This window comes from Ictidomys tridecemlineatus, chromosome 10 (assembly GCF_052094955.1).
Source record: "Ictidomys tridecemlineatus isolate mIctTri1 chromosome 10, mIctTri1.hap1, whole genome shotgun sequence".
Classification (NCBI taxonomy): Eukaryota; Metazoa; Chordata; class Mammalia; order Rodentia; family Sciuridae; genus Ictidomys; species Ictidomys tridecemlineatus.
This window is the reverse complement of record NC_135486.1, coordinates 22898180-22919241: the sequence shown is the minus strand read 5'-3', so window position 1 is coordinate 22919241 and position 21062 is coordinate 22898180. Positions and strand designations below refer to the sequence as shown.

Genomic DNA, 21062 nt, shown 5'->3' with positions numbered 1-21062 from the left:
TACATTTTGGGTCAAATAATTCTTTTATTATTATTATTATTATTTTATTTTATTTTTTAATGAGACCGGGTCTTGCTATATTGCCCAAGCTGGGCTTAAGCCATCTTCCTCCCTCAGCCTGCCTCAGCCTCCCCAGTAGCTGGGATATGCAGCCAGATAATTTTGTCAGAGCTTTCCTGTACAATGCAATATGTTTATAGGCATTTCTCATCTCTACCCACTAGATGCCAGTAGTGATCTCCCCCCATTCTCTGCCCCATGACAATAGTGAAAAAAAAAAAAAAATCTCTGTAGGCATTGCTAGATGTTCTCTGGGGGTCAAAATCACCCTGGTTGAAAATCATTGTCCTAGAAGAAATGTATGTTTGAACAGGGGTGGGAGTGACTTTGAAGTAGTTGAAAGTATATAATTGGAGTTTAGGAAAAAGATCAGAACTATAGGTGTGGTTTGAAAGTCATTTAAGTGGTAGCTATTTACTTTGCCAGAAGGAAAAAGTGTACAGTTTGGTAGGGAGGAAGGGCTAAAGACAGAAGGGGGGACTTAACTGATGAAGAAGAGCCAAAGATTGAGAGATAGAAGGAACAGTTGTAGGGTGCTGATGTAATGAAAATTAAACTCTTGAAACTTTTAAAAATATATAATATTTCTATTTTATCATTTTAATTAATATATCACGTTTTACCATTTTAATTTGTCCATGTCCTATTGAACTCAAGTATACCTTTCTTTTAGTTAATATTTAATGATGAAGGAGAAATGAGTTATTTTGTTTTCTAAACAAAATAATTTCTTATTTCAGGTTGCCGAGGAGCCCAAGTAGAAGAAATATGGAGTTTAGAGCCTGAAAATTTTGAAAAATTAAAGTAAGTAAAGTTTTAGTTGTGTTAAATGAGCCAGGCATGGTAACACGTGCCTGTAATCCCAACAGCTTGGGAAGCTGAGGCAGTAGGATTGCAAATTTGAGGCCCACCTGGACAACTTAGTGAGACCCTGTCTCAAAATTAAAAGAGCTGGGTATGTCTGTCCGTGGTAGAGTGCTCCTGGATTTAGTCCCTATTATCATAACAAACAAAACAAAATAGCAAGACCCTGTCTCACAATAAAAGGGGCTTGGGCTGGGAATATAGTGCAGTTGATAGAGTGCTTGCCTGCATGCACAAGGCCCTGGGTTCTATCCCTAGCACCACCAAAAAACCCCAAAAAGTTAAAAAAAAAAAAAAGTTAAAAAGAGCTGGGCATGTCCTTCACTGGTAAAGTACTTCTGGGTTCAATCCCCAGTACAAAAACAAAAAGAAAAAAAAGTAATGTTTCTATACTTAAATCTTTTGAGGTTACTAAGATTTGTCCATGTATTTTATTTGAATTACCCTAGGCTGACTACATTATCTCCTTTAAGTCTTTTCAATCCTGTGAGATAGGTATTATTCTAGTTTTATAGAACTCGAGGCTCATACAGAGTCATTTTTAAGGGATTCAGTCCCAAGATTATAATTCTGTATCTATGAAGTACTGATTGCTAGGTTTTTCACAAAATTCACTTGTAGATTGTAGTGTTAGAACATGGAATAATTTATCATAAAAGCATGACTAATAGGTCATTATACAAAAGCATACTTAATAGATAATGTACATTAGTTGTAATTCAGAATTTGCCTATACATTGTCATCTTTTTTCTTGGGAAACTTAAAGTTCAAGGTTTCAGTATAGATGCCAGAAAGAATTTTCCCCTTACCCAATCTCTGTGATTAGAGTTCCTCTTGGAGCCTGTCCTTACCCTTTACCTTGGTACCCTCAATCATTGACCCTGTATCTGCAAATGGAAGACCACAGGAGTTTTCTTTCTTTTTTTTTTTTCAAATTTTTTTTAGACATTGATGGACCTTTATTTTTATTCATTTTATTTATGTGTGGTGCTAAGGATCGAACTCAGTGCCTCACACATGCTAGGGAAGCATTCTACCACTGAGCCACAACCGCAGCCCAGGAGTTTTCTTTACTAATAGGGTTCTTAAACTCTTGAAATGGGGACAAGGAAGAGACTTTTAAAAAGGAAAGTGGGGACTTAGGGATATGGCTACTGTTTTTAATAGTAAGAAGGAGATGGTTTTCTTCTCCTACCTACCTTACTCTTATCCACAAAAATAGCAACCATTTTAGATGATATAAGAGATCGGTTGTGACTGAGATCAGGGAAGATTAACTAAAGATGCATCATTTTAATTCTCTTTAAAATGGGGAAAGATTTTTGATGAGGAGAATGCCACTGTGAAAAAGTGGAGAAAATCCTAAAGTGGTGATTTAATGTTTTGTGCTCATCAATGATTCTGTTAGGAATGTGAATGACTTCATTATGTATTTAGATGATGGCAGCCATTCGTACTGTAGTAGGTTTGTCTGTGAATCTAATAATGTAGGTGACTTCTTAATATATGTGCTATCAGCTGTTCATCTGTAAACATTCTGTAGCAACTTTATTCATATATGTTAGAATTCAGTCAAGTTTAATAGCTTTTAGTTTGCTATGTTCTTAATTTTCTATTTTTAAATGAATTGATATAAAGTATCAGTGAATAGTCCATAGGTTTGAGAATAAACCTTTTATTATAATTCTGTGTTATCCTATGTAAGTTTTAGTTTTATTAGGCTCTGAGGCAACATTCAAAGCTATGAATGGCAGTAGCAATCTTAAAAATTTCTCATTTACTTAATAGTTTACTTAATTAGCTTTGTATTTGTTAAATAGCTGATTATAATTTAACATGTTAACAGTTTTATAAAAGAGTCAGAGTTTGGTGTCACTAATTTATTTTTTTATTTTGTAGGCCAGTTCATGGCTTAATTTTTCTTTTCAAGTGGCAGCCAGGAGAAGAACCAGCAGGCTCTGTTGTTCAGGATTCCAGACTTGACACAATATTTTTTGCAAAGCAGGTATGGTTCTTTGATACTCTGAAAGGTTTCAAGAACCAAGGGAGTCTGGTTTGTCTGTGTGCTTCTTGTGTAGCAATCCTCAAACTTTTTGTCTCAGGGCTCCTTTGCATACCTAAAAATTATTGCCCCAAAGAGGTTTTTTTTTTTTTTTTTTTTTTTTTTTTTAAGTGGGATTGTCTGTCATTATTTACCCATATTAGACATTAAAACTGAAACACTTAAAATATTTGTCAATTCATTTTAAAATAACTGTGATAAAGTCATTACATGCTCATATAAATAACTTTTTTTTTTTTTTTTTTGTGGTGCTAGGGATTGAATCTTGGACCTTGCATATGCTAGGTTAACATTCTATCACTAAGCTATATTCCCCACCCAAAATATTTAACAAAACAGAAAAGTTGGTGAGAAGATTGTTGAAAATATTTCCAAATCTCTTTAATGTCTGGCTTAATAGAACCCTTAAAAATAAGTTTTGGTGTGAAATTTGTCCTTTGTTATGCTAATATGCTTTGGATTATTTTGTCCTTCAAGTGGATTTTTTTTTTTTTCTAAAGAGAGAGGAGAGAGAGAGAATTTTTTAATATTTATTTTGTTTTCGGCGGACACAACATCTTTGTTTGTATGTGGTGCTGAGGATCGAACCCGGGCCGCACGAATGCCAGGCGAGCGCGCTACTGCTTGAGCCACATCCCCAGCCCTCAAGTGGATTTTTTGATCTTGAATGATTTTGAAACATCATGGGTTGGTTTTTGGAAAATTTCCTGATTTTTATACCTCTTCTAAGTGTGGACTTTTGATATGATTTGACAATAGCAGTGAATGACATTTGTTAATGTCTCTGTCTGTATCCTTGGAAAAGTCATTAAGTAATATCAGGAAATTTTTGAGCTCACAATGTTGGTCCCAAATTTTACAAAATTCTTATTTTTACTTGAAAGTGCAAATTTTGTCAGTAACAAGTATCGGGAGTTTTCTTCAAAAATCATTGGTTCATTTTCACTAAGTTTTAAGAAAATATTTGCCAAATGCCTTATCTGAAAACCATATTTGTCTTCCATTTGTTCTATCAAACAAAAATGGTGTTGGGCTGGGGTTGTAGCTCAGTGTAGAGTGCTTGCCTGGCATGTGCAACACACTGGGTTCAACTTTCAGCACCACATAAAAATAAATAAGTAAAATAAAATATTAGGGCTGGGGATATAGCTCATTTGGTAGAGTGCTTGCCTTGCATACACAAGGCCCTGGGTTCAATCCCCAGCACCACACACACACACACACACACACACACACACACACACACACACAAAAGTATTATGTCAAATAAAAATGGTGTTCCAAAAAAAAGGTGCCAACTTAACTGATAACAAACTATCATACAAGTGCCTTTTCTTGAAATAACAAACATATCTTGATACATAGCAGTTCTTTTTTTTTTATTTCCTATTTCATTACACGGTATATTAAAAAATTGTACTCTAAGGTCAAAATTTAATACAAATAACTTTCACTGCTTTTGAATCAAAGATATTTTTTGATAAAACTGGATCTTTGTATCATTTGATTTTTTTTTGAACTATATGTGTCAATGAAACATTTAATACAACATTTAGATTTGTGCTAAAATACTAGCACTTTCACACCATTGCTTTTGTGCCATCTGTGAAGATGGAAAAATAGGAAAAAAGATAAAAACTCTCTTAGGATTGTTATGGAAACAATTCATTTTCTTTGAACTTACAAACCCATTAAAAAAGAAAGGTCTTAGGTATTCCTAGAGATCCATGGACTACACTTTAATAATTATTGTTCTAGTTTATACAATGATCAGAAATTGAGTTTAATTCACTTTGCTGAATGCCTGAATATCATCTGGCTTATCATTTAGAGAAGCTGAAAAAGGGAATGATTACTTTCATAAATTAGTTTGATTAATTTGATTATTGTTTAAAATTCAAGCTAAATATGATTGCATTTGTTTTAAAATTGCACTTATATTTAAGAGATCCCCAAAATTGCTTAGTGTAATTAAAATTAACCTTTTTTTTTTGGTATGGGGGATTGAACTCAGGGGTACTTGGCCACTGAGCCAAATCCCCAGCCCTTTTTTGTATTTTATTTAGAGACAGGGTCTCACTTAGTTGCTTAGTGCCTCACCATTGCTGAGGCTGGCTTTGAACTTACGATCCTGCTGCCACAACCTCCCAAGTCACTGGGATTACAGGCATGTGCCACCACACCCATCCACGATTAACTTTTAGAAAGGTGGAAAAACAAAAATGCTTGTTCTTATTGCTAACTTATAGGTCAAGTCTTTGCTTTTCTACTTGGTAATATGTTTTCCTTTTTCTCTTATTGCTTCTTTGCATTTTCCTTTGACTTTCTAAATTGAATATTTTTAGAAAAACTAGAATTTTCTCTTACTTTAAAGAAAATATGGTTTTATTATTATGATTTAGGAAAGTACCATTTTTTAGGGTTTTATTTATTTTTCTATATTTTTATTTGTGCATTATAGTTGTACATTAATGGATTTGTTGTTACATATTTGTACATGCACACGATATAAAAATATAATTTGGCTAATGTCCTTCCCCAGTATTTCCTCTTTTCCTTCCCTTTTCCTGGTTCCTTTTGATTTTCATGAGGTCAGCTTCCCCACCTTTCTTTTACTTGTTCCTCTCTAACTTCCACATATGAGAGAAAATATATGACCTTCCAAATTGAACTTTTTTTGCTTAACATAATGGTCTCAAGTTCCATCTATTTTCTTGCAAATGACAAAATTCATTTTTCCTTATGGCTGAATAAAACTCCATATAAAAATGTGTATATATACACCACATTCTCTTTATGTACTCATCCATTGATGGACTCCTATGCTGCTTTTTTGACTAATCTGAATTGTGCTGTTATAAACATGAGTATTCATGTATTACTATAAAATGATGACTTTAATTTTTTAGGATAAATATTGTGATATAGCTGGGTCATATGGTGATTCCTTCCATGCCTAGTCTTTTGAGGAACCTACATACTGATTTCCATAGTGGTTGTACTAATGTACAGTCTGACCAATAGTGTGAAAATGTTCTTTAGTAGTCATTACTGTTTGTATTCTTGTCATTTTTTTCCCCAGATAGCAGTACTTATATTACAGAAATGAAGTTGTGAAAGTGAATATCCTTGTAGTACCTTACGTCTCTACTAGCCATTTTTTAATAGTTTGACTCATTTGATCAATAAGTGGAATATATATTATATGTATCTATTATATAAAATTTAAGCATTTTAGGACATGTGAGTTAAAAAAGAAGTACTTATAATTCCTGTTCTACAAAAAACTACTCTTCAAGTCTTACATATTTTTTATGTGTCTGTGTATTTAATTGTATTTCTTCCACACAGACTATAAACCTGAGAGTAGGGGTTTTATTTTTAAATATAGTTTCTGGTACATAGTAGATATCCAAAAAATATAGACTGAACTATTCATCTCTAAGACTGTTACAAAGGACTCTGGAAGTCACTAATAGCAAGACACTAAAGATGTCTGATTTATAAAGGCCTAGGTATTTTTAAGGTGTATGAAAAACTGTAAAGAAAAAGAAATGATACTATACTAGAGTTTGAATTTATAATTTCTGGAGTCACTTGACAGTTTTCTATTTCTGTGTTCCATTTCTATTTTACTGTAATTTAATATTTTATGTGTATTATATTTTAGCTGTCTTTATTAAGATGTCAAATTAGTGATTCCCTAATAATATCAATTTTGTATTATATTATTGCTAGCAGTTTTTATTAAACTGATAGATCACTAATTCTCCAATAATGTCAGTTTTCTTAGTATATGACTCTTATAAGCCTAAGCTAGGAGACTTGTATGCACATTATCTAAATATATAATTCTTTTTTTATAATTTTAGTTGAAAATGGACACAATATCTTTTTATGTATTTATTTTTATATGATGCTGAGGATGCAGTGCCTCACACATGTGAGCTAAGTGCTCTACCACTGAGCTTCAGCCCCAGTCCAAAATATATAATTCTTGATTTTAGTCTTCAGTAGCTTCCAATTCTGTTTAGACTCTTAGGAGTATTTTCAGATGGAAAAAAAAAAAGAATTAAAATCATTTTTACTTGTGATAAGATTATACAGATTAAATGTATAGTGTTGCTATTTATAGATGGAGTTATATCCTTTAGAGAGGTAACATTGGCCTTCTTATGCTAGTCATCTACTGTAATTGGAAGTATATGTGTGTATATCATTGATTAATGAAATATCAAGGGCTGGTCTTATAGCTTAGTGGTAGTGTGCTTGCCTTGCACGTGAGAGAACCTTGGTTCAATCCCCAGAACTGCCTGCCTGCTTAAAAAAAACAAAAAATCCAAAAAACAAACACCAACAGTCAGTGTGTGTGTCTCTCTCTCTCTCTCTCTCACTCTCTCTCTCTGTGTGTCTCTATTTATATCCAGAAAAGAAATTATATCCTAGTAATTGCAGATTGTATATAAGGATCCAAAAATGACATTTTGGTAACACTTGTATGTAAAACATTGCATTCTTATTACTGTTTCACTAATGAAAAAACTAAGGCATGCTTTACTTGCTTAAAATCATGCTTCAGTGTCTGACTTTCTTGTTTTTTCTTTCAGAAAAGAATGATTAGCACTTAAAATATGGCAGATATTGTGCTAGGTGCTTGAAGAATGAAAAGCTGTCATGATGCCTGCCCTCAGAGGTGTTTAGAGTATAGTACAGGAGATTGGAATTAATAAATTAAATGCAAAATTTCAGTGGTCATATGTACTACATGGAGTGAAATGAAAGTAGTATTACAAAATTTGTGATTAATCTAAAAATCCTCACTTGGTCACCAGCTATTGAGTTTGGTGTCCCACTCACTCTTGATAGCAATTGCAATGTGAGGAGTTCACAAGATAGTCCTCAGGTTCTATAATCTGCTAGAAAGGCTCACAGACATCCCTGAAAGTTGTTACACTGAAGTTTTTTTTTTTTCTTTTTTAACTTATTTTACATTTGTAGGGCATTTTTTTTGTTTTTTATATCTTTATTTTTATGTGGTGCTGAGGATCGAACCCAGTGCCTCACGCATGCCAGGTGAGCACGTTACCACTTGAGCCACATCCCCATTCCCACACTGAAGGGTTATTACAGAAAAAAGATACAGATTAAAATCAGGGAAGCCAGGCACAGTGGCATATGCTGTAATCCCAGCAATTTGGAAGGCTGAGGCTCAGGATTGCAAGTTTGAGGCCAGCCTCAGCAATTTAGTATGGCCCCAAGCAACTTAGTGAGACTGTCTCAAAATAAAAGTAAAAAAAGGCTGGGGATGTGGCTCAGTTGTTAAGCCCCCCCCCACCCTGTTCAATCCCCAGTATCAAAAATAGATAAATAAAATCAGGGAAGATACACATAGGGAAGAACCTAGAAGAGAGTTCCATGTGTGGAGCTTCCAGCTGTCTTCTAGTATTGTCACAGATGATACTTTCTTGGCAATGCTTTGTGTGACAGTATGCAGATTATTGCATCCAGGGAACAGGAACTGGTTCTCAATAGTTATACTTACTGGGCCTGAGTCATGTAGGTGTGGTCGGTTACCCATGTGGCTGAGCTCAGTCTTTAGCTCCACAGGAGATTGAACTGATAATGCTGACCCAAAGCTTCCACTCACATTCTCCTTTTTAGATTCAGTGTGGACCAAAGCCCCTAGGTAAACAAAGACATTTTCTTGGGCGAGACTTTTCAAGGGCTTCCTGGGCCAAGTAGCCATACTTCTCTTTAGGTGAGATTAAGTTCTTTGTTACACACATAAAAATGGGGTTTGATGTTGTCAGGGAAGTCTTAAGAATGTCTCTCTGAGTAAGTGACAGGTGCTGATATATAAAGGTTAAGTAGGTATTAACTAGGAAGAGAGGTTGAGGATCATTCCAGGTTAATAATAGCTTTATAGCACATGGAAGTGAGATGAATAAAAGATAGTAGAGGGAAGCCAGTATTGCTGGAGATAGAGAGCAAAGGGGAGATGTCCTGAGATATGAAGGTGAATACACAGTATATTAGGTTTAAATACAGTTAGGTTTAGAGAAACAATTGTTTATAACAAATAGTCTCCCTCCCCCTTTCATGTCCAAAGCCATCAAGGTTGCAGGTTTTTTAATTTTGTTCCTTTGTGTATGTCTTCTATTCTAGAGGTTTCTTAATGGTCTAAGATGATTGCTATTACTTCGTCTGTCCTCTCATTTCCATATTTCAGACGACAAGAAGGGGACATTTGTACACTTTGTTTCTTTTATGGACCTTTTCTAGAATTTACCTGGGTCACAAGCTTTCTTCTCTTTGTCTAAAACTCAATAACTTGAGTTAAACTGTAAAGGAGACTAGGGAATTTGTCTTCATTCTATGTGGCCATGGGCCTAGGTAAAATGTGGTAGTCTAATCTTTTGTGAGGAGAAGATAGATATGGGAGAACAACTGTTAGCCTGTACATGCAGACAGGTCAGACCATGGAAGATATTTTAAGTTGATTAGACTTTTGTGTGTATTTTATGAGTAATAGGTTATTGAAGTATATTTGGAAGGATGATATCAGATTCTCATTAAAAGAGATCTTGCAGAATTGGGAATGCATTTGAGAAGTGATATGGAGCTGGGTTGCAGTAGCACGCACCTGTAATCCCAGTGATTTGGGAGGATAAGGTAAGAGGACCACAAGTTCAAGCCAGCATGAACAATTTAGCAAGACCTTAAGCAATTTAGGTAGGCTTTATCTCAAAATAAAAAATTAAAAGGCCTAGAAATATTGCTCAATGGCAAAGCACCCTTGGATACAATCCCCAGTACCAAAAAAAGAGAAATGGTACAGAATTTAAAAGTAGATATTACCAAGAAGCTTTTGCAGAAATCCATGTGAAAATATGTGAACAGATAGGAAAGCAGTAATTTTTAGTAGGTATAGGTAGCACCTTTAATGTGTAATGGATTGCATGAGAATAAAGGAGGAAGTCATATCAATGGTGATGCCTGTGTTTTTCTTTTTTCCTTAAAAAAGTTTACTGTTAAAGTACAAAGAATGAAGTTATGATAATTCCTGAGAGATGATACACACTTAATGATTGGTCAATTCATGGATTCCATTTATTTATTTTGTTATATAGTTATGTATTTTAAGAAATGTAGTAAGTGCCTAAGAACTCACCACCCACTGTAAACTTCATCTGTTTTTCTTCCTTTCCTACCCTTTGTTCAACATAACCTTTACCTTCCCTCCTTCTATCTGGTATAACTGTCACATTGATTCTGCTTATCATTTCTGTGCTTTTCTTCATGTATATATGTGTATGTATGTATACATATATATTTTTATCTTTTTTGGGGGGGAGAGGTACTGGGGATTGAACTTGGCCACTGAGCACTTGGCCACTGAGCCACATTCCCAGCCCTATTTTGTGTTTTATTTAGAGGCAAGGTCTTTTTTTGTTGTTGTTTTTTTAAAGAGAGAGGGAGAGAGAGAGAGAGAGAGAATTTTAATATTTTATTTTTCAGTTTTCGGCGAACACAACATCTTTGTTTGTATGTGGTGCTGAGGATGGAACCCGGGCCGCATGCATGCCAGGCGAGCGCGCTACCACTGAGCCACATCCCCAGCCCAAGGCAGGGTCTTAATGAGTTGCTTAGTGCCTTGCTTTTGCTGAGGCTGCTTTTGAACTCCCAATCTTCCTGCCTCAGCCTTCCGAGCCACTGGGTATATTTTTATCCTAAAAAGATGTGTGTATATATACAATTTTACTCAATAAAAAGTATCACCCTCTATATACATTTTTTTTGTCATTTAATATCATGTTATTAAATTTCATGCGTAGCTGGGCACAGTGGTACATGCCTATAATCCCATTGGCTCAGTTGGCTGAGGCAGGAAGATCAAAAGTTGGAGGGCAATTTGAGCAACTTAAAAAGAGCCTGTGTCAAAATGAAAAATAAAAAGGGCTGGGGACATAGCTCAATTGTAGAGCATCTCTGGGTTCAATCCCCAGTACCACACACACACACACACACACACATATACAAAAAAAAATTATGCATAAGTTGTTTATCATGATAGTTCATAATATCAATTGCATGGACATCATACAGTTTGTTTGCTTTTCTGTAGATGTTGATTGCCATTTAGGTTTTCCATTTGTGTTACTGTGAATTATGTGGGGCTATAAACTTTTTAGTACATTTCCTATTCTATTTATGCAAGTTTGCCCTTCAGTACTTCTGGAAGTAGAATTACTACTTCATCTGACAGGTAAATGTACAACTTTAGGAGGCAGTATCAAAATGTTTTCTCAGTATTTCTTCAGTTTATACTTTCACCAGCACAATATATTCCAATACATGACATCCTTGGGCCTTTTTAATTTTTACTACTCAGTTAACTTTATGATGGTACTTAAATATTGTCTGGACTTCTGAAGTTATGATATGTAATGGGTCGTTTTTCTTGTTTTTTCCAGAAATAACTCTGATGTCTTAGTCCTATGCTTTTTGTGGAAATTTTATAATCTTACCAAGTTGTATGAAAAATCGTGTTACAATTTTGACAGTAGTAGCACTGAATATATATATATATATATGGAGAATGTATACATTTCTGAACATAATCGGTTCCTATTTCTTTATATTTAGAATTTTAAAATGTCAGGTGACATTTCTGTAGATATAGATCTTTTGTTAGATTTAGTCTTCATTTCTTTTTCAGTACTGGGGATTGAACTCAGGGGCACTTGGCCACTGAGCCACATCCCCAGCCCTGTTACATTTTATTTAGAGATGTGTCTCGCTTTTGCTGAGGCTGGCTTTGAACTCAACAATCCTCTTTCTCCAGTTTCCTGAGTCACTGGGATTAAAGGCATGCACCACCATGCCCAGCTTATTCTTCATTTCTTGATATCTTATTATAGATGTAAATATCTCATTTTCAGTTACTTTTTCCTAGTATTTGTACTGGTATTAAGAAATGCAGTTCACTTTTATGTATTAATATATCTAGCCATTCTGCTAAAACTTTCCTATTTTCTGTAATAATTTGTTGGATTTTTTTGGGGGGGAATGGAGTGTTTCTAACTAAATGACCATATCATCTTCAAATAACCCCAGTTTTTTTTTTTTTTATAATTCTTTTGGATCTAATTACTATTACTATTATTATTATTATTATGTCTTATTGCCTGGCTGGCTGAGATTTCCTGTAAAATCATTTGTGACTTTAAAAGGGAATACTTTTACTATTTACCCATTTAGGATATTTACTACAGCTTTTTTTAATGTAATTTTTTAAGATAAGGAAATTGTTTAAAGATATATTCTTGTGTAACAGAGTTCTCTTATTAAATAGCAAATGTCTATTATGAAAGGATATTAAATTTTTTCAAAGGCTTTTTCTGCCTCTAAATGATTTTGTTTATTTCCTTTTTGGTAGGTTACTTCAGTTAATTACATTTATGATTTTTTCTAATATTAAGTCATCCAATAGCTCCATTAAGTCATGGTGTGGTTTCTTTTTATATGCTGTTGGATTAAATAGTATTTTGTTTCAGGCTTTTAAAATCAATATTATTAATGAAATGTGCCTCAGTTTTTCTTTTTGTGATGACTTTGTCTTTTTTAGGTTCATGCTGTCTTCATGAAATGAGATGGATTTTCCTCTTTTAAAGTTATAAAGTGTGTGTGTAAAATGATCTGTTTCTTTAAATTTTGGCAAAATTGGTGTGTAAAATCATCTGAGGTTGTTTTCTGTTTGAGAGGTTTTTTTTTTTTTTTTTTTTTAAACCATTGTTTCACTTTAATAAAGGACCATTCAGGCTGTTTCTATCTTTTTTTGTTAGTTTGAATTAGGATACTTTTTGTTGGATTTTCTCCATTTCTGCATAAGTTTTCAAAATGGTTTCTTCTGGATTTTTATTTGCATATTGGTGTGAAAGTGATTTATACTTTATTAATTTTCCACCTTTAACTAGTTACTTCATACTGTCATTATCACCAGATGACTGGTTTCAGTTCCCTTCAATCATTCCTATAAACCTGAGTCTTTCTGAAGCAATATTAATTTTTATTTCCCTAGTAAAACTTTTTACTCTTATAGTAATCCTCAAGGTCAGTGATTTACTGTAAATCAGTATGCTCTTTACCTCTTAAATATATCCTCTTATTTTGTTTCTTTGTTTAAACTCTTTATTTCATAGAACAAATTTCATTCTCTGTTCTCTGGGTCCAAGTTTTCAAAGCCCTGTTAAAATTTCACTTATAGGGAAACCTTATCTGATACTCTATTGTAAAATGATTTCTTCTTTAACTCTTTTGGTTTTATTGTTCCTCTTTTTTTTTTTTTTTTGGTGATGAGCAGCACATTTATCTCTACTTTTTAAAAAGTTTTGTTATTTTGAGATGGGGTCTTGCTATGTTGCCCAGGTGTTCAAACTCCTGGGCTCAAGGGATCTGCCTGCCTTTGCTTCCCTAATCAGCCAGCTACTTGCTAGAATTATAGGCACATTCTAAAGTAACATTTCTTTTAAGAAACCATAATTTACCTTCTATACTGTTTTTTTCTGGACTGTTAATAAATGTTAAAATTTAGTTTGTTTATATTGCTATAGCTATGACTCAATGAAGATTGATTATATAAGTAGTACTTTAGGCTAAGTATTATTCTCCAGGGCATCTACCATGTTTTTTTTTTCCTTCATAAGTTTTGAAAAGAAGTTATTCTCGAGTACAAGGTTACATAATCAAATGCCTGCAGTATCAGGTTGACAACATCAATAAGTGAATTGTTGTGTATAAGAGACATGAAATGAAAGAGCTCTGATAAACTAAAGTGTATACCCCATCAAAGGAATTCAAGCCAAATTCTTAAGGTTTTGAGCTAGCTCTGCTTGTGACCCCTGTTCTATTTTTGTTTCTGTTGTTGAACTCTACTACTTAACTTTAAAATGTGTTAAAAACCAGAGTATATAGAATATTCATAATAAAGAATTTAAAAAGTTGGGAATCACATAAATAATATATATTGCTTTAGGTTTTTTGTAGCATAAGTTACAAACTTTTCTCAAATATGTACATATATTTATGTATAGACACACATATATATGGTAATATTATGTTGGTAATTCTTAAGGACAAAAATCACATCTCTCTTGTTCACTGTTCAGCATTTTCCACAAAGACTGGCAAATATTATTTGAAAGAGTGGCTATACTTTTTAATTTTTTCCCCTTCTTTTGATAATTCTTTACTGTGTTTAGCATAACCACTTAGTGGCACTAAACTCTTTTTAAAACTTGAAGTATTTTTATTCCCATGTTCCCATGTACACTGTCATTACTCTTCTTGAGACACATGCACAAGATGAGCTATAAGCTATAATTATTCATGGACTTTATAAATTGTTATTCACATCAAAAGAGAAATAAGAGCAACTATAGGACATTTTTGTCTACTTCAGTAAAAAAAAAAAATTGTAAAGTGGTAGGTTGCAGATTTGAAGTCCTTAGGTCATAGAAATGTTTCATAGATAACTCTAAAAGCTTTGCTTTGTAACCCAGCATTGATTATATAGTATATCTTTAATGTGTCATGATTTTGAAAGAATGTGTGAACTCTGACTTCACTGTACTCCTGTCATCAGACAATTTTATCCTACGTAATTTGGCCCAAGATAAAGGGAACGTTAAATATTAGAAAGTTTTAGTTAGCCACATTTATGGTCTTCTTTAATCATTAAAACTTATCATCCAAATTCAGTAAAGAATTGATTCACATCAAAGTTTATGTTAGTAGAAATCAGTGACAATGTTTTTTTTTTTTAAAGAGAGAGTGAGAGAGGAGAGAGAGAGAGAGAGAGAGAGAGAGAGAGAGAATTTTTAATGTTTTATTGTTTAGTTCTCGGCAGACACAACATCTTTGTTGGTATGTGGTGCTGAGGATCGAACCCGGGCCGCACGCATGTCAGGCGAGCGCGCTACCGCTTGAGCCACATCCCCAGCCCCAGTGACAATGTTAATTGGATTCCAGATCTCCTCTAAATCATCAATTCTGAGATGATTTTGAATACGTATTACTTTCATAGAGGAATTATAGAAATGGTAGTGGTATTATATTTGTTAGGAATTGGGAAGAAGAGAATGGAGAACACAGTCTTATCATGTCTGTTAAGATGGGGAGTAAGAGAAAGTACCTTAGTTGAGAATATAGTCTTAACCTTTTTGTGTCTCAGCTTTCACAAGTATAAAACAAGAATAAGAATGTTGCTTCTTTAGGCTAGGGTTGTTGCTCAGCCCTGGGTTAGATCCCCCTGCACTCAAAAAAAAAAAAAAAAAAAAAGAAGAAGAAGAAAGAAAAAATTAGGGGTGAGGATTGTAGCATTTATCTAGCATGAGTCAGGTTCTGAATTTGATCCCCAGCACTGTCAACAAACATAAATAAACAAACAACAACAGCAAAACCCAAAGAATAGTTTTTCTTCTTCATAGGTTAGAAGGATTAAAAGATTTAATAAATGAGCTAGGCATGGGGCACAGGCCTGTAATCCCAGGAGCTCCGGAAGCTGAGGTAGGAGGATCTCAAGTTCAAAGCCAGCCTCAGCAACTTAGTGAGGCTCTGAGCCATTTAGTGAGACCCTGTCTTGAATAAAAAATAAAAAATGGTGGGGGTTGAGGATGTGACTCAGTGCTTGAACACCCCTACGTTTAATCCCTGGTGCCAAAACAAAACAAAACAAAATAAATTTGTTATATGTGAAGTGCCTAGAAAGCTACATGGCTGTAGCTTTTTTTGTTAAATGAACATTTTAATAGCTGGAGTTCAAAACTGTAAAAACTGATTGAGTGGACATTATATATTCTTTGGGAGGATTCAAATAAGAGTAGAAACTAATATGAGTTGTTGCAGGATTATCTAAAAGCCACGTAAATGAGTTAAAAGTTTGTGCTGGGTTGGGATAGGCAGAAATACGTTTAGGAGGAAGTGAGTGTTAAGGGAGGATAAGTTCATTTGGCTTAATCATCTGTGTTGGATGATTGGTCTTGTAACCTTAACTGAATTGGCTTTCATTAATGTTATAAGTTCATTTGTTTTCTTGAATCAACTCCAGAATTGCAGCCAATTCCTGAAAATAGACTAGACTAGAAATCAAACATTTTTATTATTTTTATGCTAAGACTATGAAATAAAAATTGGAAACTATTAATATATTTTGGGGGTCATTTTCACCAGTTAAAAACTTAAAAAATTAATAATATCTTTGCTTTTATGTTTTATAGGTAATTAACAATGCATGTGCCACTCAAGCCATTGTAAGTGTGTTATTGAATTGTACCCATCAAGATGTTCATTTAGGAGAGACATTATCAGAGTTTAAAGAATTTTCACAAAGTTTTGATGCAGCTGTGAGTAAAATCTTCTTCCTAATCCTAAAATGACCTCTTTGTCATAGTTCTTATTTTAATATACTGCTTCTAAAATTATTTTAGATGAAGGGTTTGGCACTGAGCAATTCAGATGTGATTCGACAAGTACACAACAGTTTTGCCAGGTAATGAGTCTTTATGTTAAATAAGTACAGTTTCTGTTTTTGTTTCTTTGTCTCATTGTTTTTTTCTTAACTATAGACAGCAAATGTTTGAATTTGATGCAAAAACTTCAGCCAAAGAAGAAGATGCTTTTCACTTTGTCAGTTATGTTCCTGTTAATGGAAGACTGTATGAATTAGATGGATTAAGAGAAGGACCAATTGATTTAGGTAATCTGGTTTCTTGGTGTTTAACTTTTTTTAAAAAAACATTTATTTTTTAGTTGTAGATTGACACAATATCTTTATTTATAGTACTGCTTACGTTTTAAAAGTGGAGGTTACTATAAGGTAATATAATATGAAAGTGTTAGCTTTTTATGGAATTAAAATAACATAGGAATGACATGTTAACTGCAATAATTCAATTGACCTTTAATTTTTTTTCTAAGAGAAAATATTTTTTTAACCCACAGATTACATAATTTATATTTTATTTTCCAGTTAACTTAAAAAAATACTCAGTAAATTTAAAAGGTTGTTATTGTCATTTTTATTTACTGGGGGATAACAAGCATTTCTTACATCATCTTGGAATAAAATATTTTTATTTGGCTTGAGTATGGTGGCTCATGCTTGTAATCCCAGCGTCTTGTGAGGCTGAGGTAAATTTTTTTTTTTTTAATTTGAAGTTGGATCATTAACAATCACTTTAATTTACTGTTTAGCAATCTCCTATTAAATATCTTTCTTTGTATTTAGATAGAATGTTATTGTGCTCTTCTTTGTACTAAAGGGCAAAATTGTCCTTATCTTACCCTGTCTTTAACCTTAAGGAGAGATGATAAATGGTTATTAAGGGTACAATCTGTAGTTCTGAAATAATACTAGATCCACAAAAATTTGGGGTTTTTTTGCCCCTCACAGTGCTGGGAATTGAACCCAGGAACTTGTACATGCTAGACTGCATCCAAACCCATCCATAAATAATTTTAACTCCTTATTATGAGCTTATTAAATTTTCTCTTTTCCTTTTTAAAATAGATTGAATGAAGTCCAGCAGAACATGTTTTAGTTGAGAATCTGATATTATATGCTATTCATAAAATTTTGTACTTTTTTTTTTAAATTTAAATTTTTTAAAATATTTATTCTTAAGTTTTAGGTGAATACAACATCTTTATTTTACATTTACATGGTTCTGAGGATCGAACCCCGTGCCTCGGGCATGCTAGGTGAGCACTCTACCACTGAGCCACAATCCCAGCCCCAAATTTTGTACTTTTGTATTAAAAATTCTTTAAGACTGGGTTATAGCTCATGGTAGAGCTCTTGGCATGTGTGAGGCCCTGGGTTCAATCCCCAGCATTGAAAAAAAAAGTTAATGTACGTTCGTTTTGTTTGTACTTTTTGACCATATTCTTGTATAGAACAGTAGTTTATTTAATGTGAATTTACATGCTTCCTCTATATTTTAAGATATGAATTTTTCTGTGTCTTTTACAGAAAATTTATAGAATGTTTCTTCAATTCTGTAGATGCTTGTTTTCCCTACTGTGCAATAGTCTATCTTGCTTATCTGGTCAACATTCTTTATTCATTAGAATTATCAAATATAAAGGAAGTAAAAAGATAAAACAGCCAGTTTTACTGTACAACTGGTAGCTATGCTATAACTTCTAGTGAAAAGAAGATTAAAACATTTGGGTAAAATTGGACCACATTATGGATGGATTTCACTTTTTAATTTTTGAGTTAGGATTGTGGGAGTCAGGTAAATAAGGATTGAATCCTTATTTTGTCCTAACATGTTTTATCATCTATAAAGTCAGGATAGTTATCCTTATCTCATAGGATTGTGAGTTTAAATGAGTAAACTTCCTAATTTATTACTTCCTCAAATATTTGTTTAGTATCTCCCATGTAAGACAATAATATGACAGTACAAATTAGGCTAATATTCTTTCTCCTAATCTTTAATCAAGATAATAAGAATTAAAGCTTAATATAGTAATGCTAAAATGACTTACTGTCCTGAATTTGCTAAACGTATTTATAGAAAGATTTTTGAGGGAGTGTTGATGTTGATTATGCTTATTTTTGTTTTAATTAGTTTTAAAATTTCTTTCTAGGTGCTTGCAATCAAGATGACTGGATCAGCGCAGTACGGCCAGTCATAGAAAAAAGAATACAAAAGTAAATGCTCAGCTAATTTCATTGGCATAAACATTCAGGATTTTAGTTTTGTTTGTTTTTTCTTTTTTTTTTTTTTTTTGAGCACTGTATATAGAACATTGCTTTTGATTGCATTAATGCATTCAGGAAATCTATTTCTAAAAATGTCCAAATTTTACATGGATGTCAGATACGACATAACTTTAGAAAATTTAAATGTGCTAGTCTCCATTAAGTGAGATGTTTTTAAATATTTGTATAGATTGATGTTTTTTTAAAATTTTGTTTTTGATGGCTTTTTAAGTACTCAATTATTTAGAGGTAATTATATATTCATACTCAGTTATAAGAAAGAATATAGATATATTGTGTATTCTACCTTGCATGGTAGTATCTTGCAAAAACTATAGTATAATATCACAGCCAGGATATTAACATTGATATCATCAAGACAGAGCAAATAAATGGAATCGTACATTGTGTTATCTTTTTACATTAGTTTTTTTTTTTCACTTAACATAACTGGAGATTATTCTGAGTTGTTAAATGTATCAGTAGTTTATTCTTAGTTAATATGTACTACTCTGGTGTGAACATATCAGTTTCTTGCCTATTAACTCATTGAAAAACATATGGGTTACATAGGCATTTTTTGCTATTATGAATAAAACTGCAATAAGCATTTTTGTACACTTTCATATAAATATGAATGAGATAAATGCATAGGAGTGTCCATAAAGTTTTATGGTAAATGCATGTTTAGTTTTTTCAGAAACTAGCAAACTCTTTTCCATAGTGGTTACACTATTTTACTTTCCTAGAAAATATGAATAATCCAGTTTCTCTCTGCATCCTTTCTAGTATTTGGTGGTGTCAAATTATTTTGTTTTAACCATTCTTATATTTCATTGTGTTTTTTGTCTACGTTTTCCTATTGACTGATGATGTTAAAAATCTCTTTATGTCCTTCGCCCATTTTCTAATTTTTGACTGTTGAGTCCCCAGTGTTTTTTAAATACTTGTTCTTGATCAGACATGTTGGCTGCAAATATTCTCTTCTAGTCTGTAGCCCATCCTTTCAACATTGTTTCTCATAGAGCAGAGTCTTATTCCCAGTGAAGTTCGATTTATCAATATTTCTTGCTATGAATTATATTTTTGTTCACAAGATTAAAAGTGCTTTGCCTGGCCCTAGATCCTGTTTTCTTTTTCTTTTCCTTAGAATGTTTATAGTTTATTTTATATTAAATCTGTGATCTGCTTTAGGTAGTTCTGTATATGGTTTGGCATTTAGGTCAAGATTTTTTTGTTATTGTTGTTTTTTGTTTTTGCTTACACGTATTCAATTGCTCTATCATCAGTTGTTAGAAAAGACTACCCATTTTCTACTGAATTTTTCCTGAACCTTTAAAAATCAAATAAGGCATATTTGAATGATTCTAATTTGAGATTTATTATTCATCTATTGTCCTACTAGTAGCACACAATCTTGGTTGTTGTAGCTATGTCTTGAAATCAGGCAGACTGATGCCTTCAACTTCATTTCTTTCTTTGAAATTGTCATAGCTATTCTAGTTCCTCTGCTTTCTCGTATAAATTTTCATTTTTTATTTTCTCTGTAGCCACAAAAATTCTTAGATAGAATTGTGATAGGAATTTATTAAACATTTAGATCAATTTGAGGAGAATTGTTATCTGTAGTATGTTGAGTTTTCCAATATGAATCTGGTCTCTGCATTTATTTAGATCTCTAAATTTCTTTTATTTATTTATTTTTTTATGCCCCGTGGGGTATTCTTTTATCAGCATTTTGTGGCTTTTGGTATATAAATCCTGTACACATTTTGTCTGATTTATACCCAAGCACTTCATATTCTTTTGAGTGATATTATAAATGATATTGTATTTTCATTTTTTGTTTCCATGTCATCATTGGCAATACATGGAAATAAAATTGTTTTTTTCACCCTTTGTCTTATATTCTTTGTACTGAACATATCCAAATTTTATGGCATTTTTCTACATAGATAATCAAATCATTTGCAAAAAAAGGGACAACTTTGAATTGATTTCTCCTTTCAGCTTTATCATTTTTGCTTCATGCATTTTCCAGCTGAGTTGTTTGGTGCATGCATATTTATCATTACTGTTTCTTGTTTTTGGATGAACATTTTTATCAATACATAATGTCCCTTTTGCCCTCTCAGTCTCTAATAGTTTTCTTTGCTATGAAGTTTGTCTCTTTATGTAGCTACTCTTGCTTCTTTGGATTAACATATGTATGATTTTTTTTTCCTTTTTTCTATTTTTAACTTACTCATATCATAATTAAAGTGAGTTTTTTTTAAGGGAGTCATTTATTTGATGTATTGATC

General features: G+C 32.9%; 1 protein-coding gene and 1 long non-coding RNA gene across 12 annotated transcripts in view; both read left to right on the top strand.

Moving 5' to 3' along the window:
- Positions 1–21062, top strand: part of Uchl5 (ubiquitin C-terminal hydrolase L5) — a 43838-nt gene that overhangs the window by 7207 nt on the left and 15569 nt on the right. For 9 of the 11 annotated variants that reach the window (XR_013426450.1, XR_013426449.1, XM_078022509.1 and 6 more), the window contains exons 2-7: positions 801–864; positions 2825–2930; positions 16265–16390; positions 16475–16536; positions 16613–16743; positions 18645–18708. Coding sequence is in view for 9 of the 11 variants with exons in the window: in XM_078022509.1 (XP_077878635.1) it covers positions 801–864; positions 2825–2930; positions 16265–16390; positions 16475–16536; positions 16613–16743; positions 18645–18708 (553 nt within the window). In the remaining 2 variants the exon portion in view is untranslated. The remainder of the gene's footprint in view (positions 1–800; positions 865–2824; positions 2931–16264; positions 16391–16474; positions 16537–16612; positions 16744–18644; positions 18709–21062) is intronic. The other 2 variants (XM_078022510.1, XM_040277683.2) reach the window with 2 other exon arrangements.
- Positions 3090–10772, top strand: LOC144367154 (uncharacterized). Its single transcript, XR_013426451.1, has 2 exons — positions 3090–8060; positions 8649–10772. It is a non-coding gene; the product is annotated as an uncharacterized LOC144367154 (long non-coding RNA).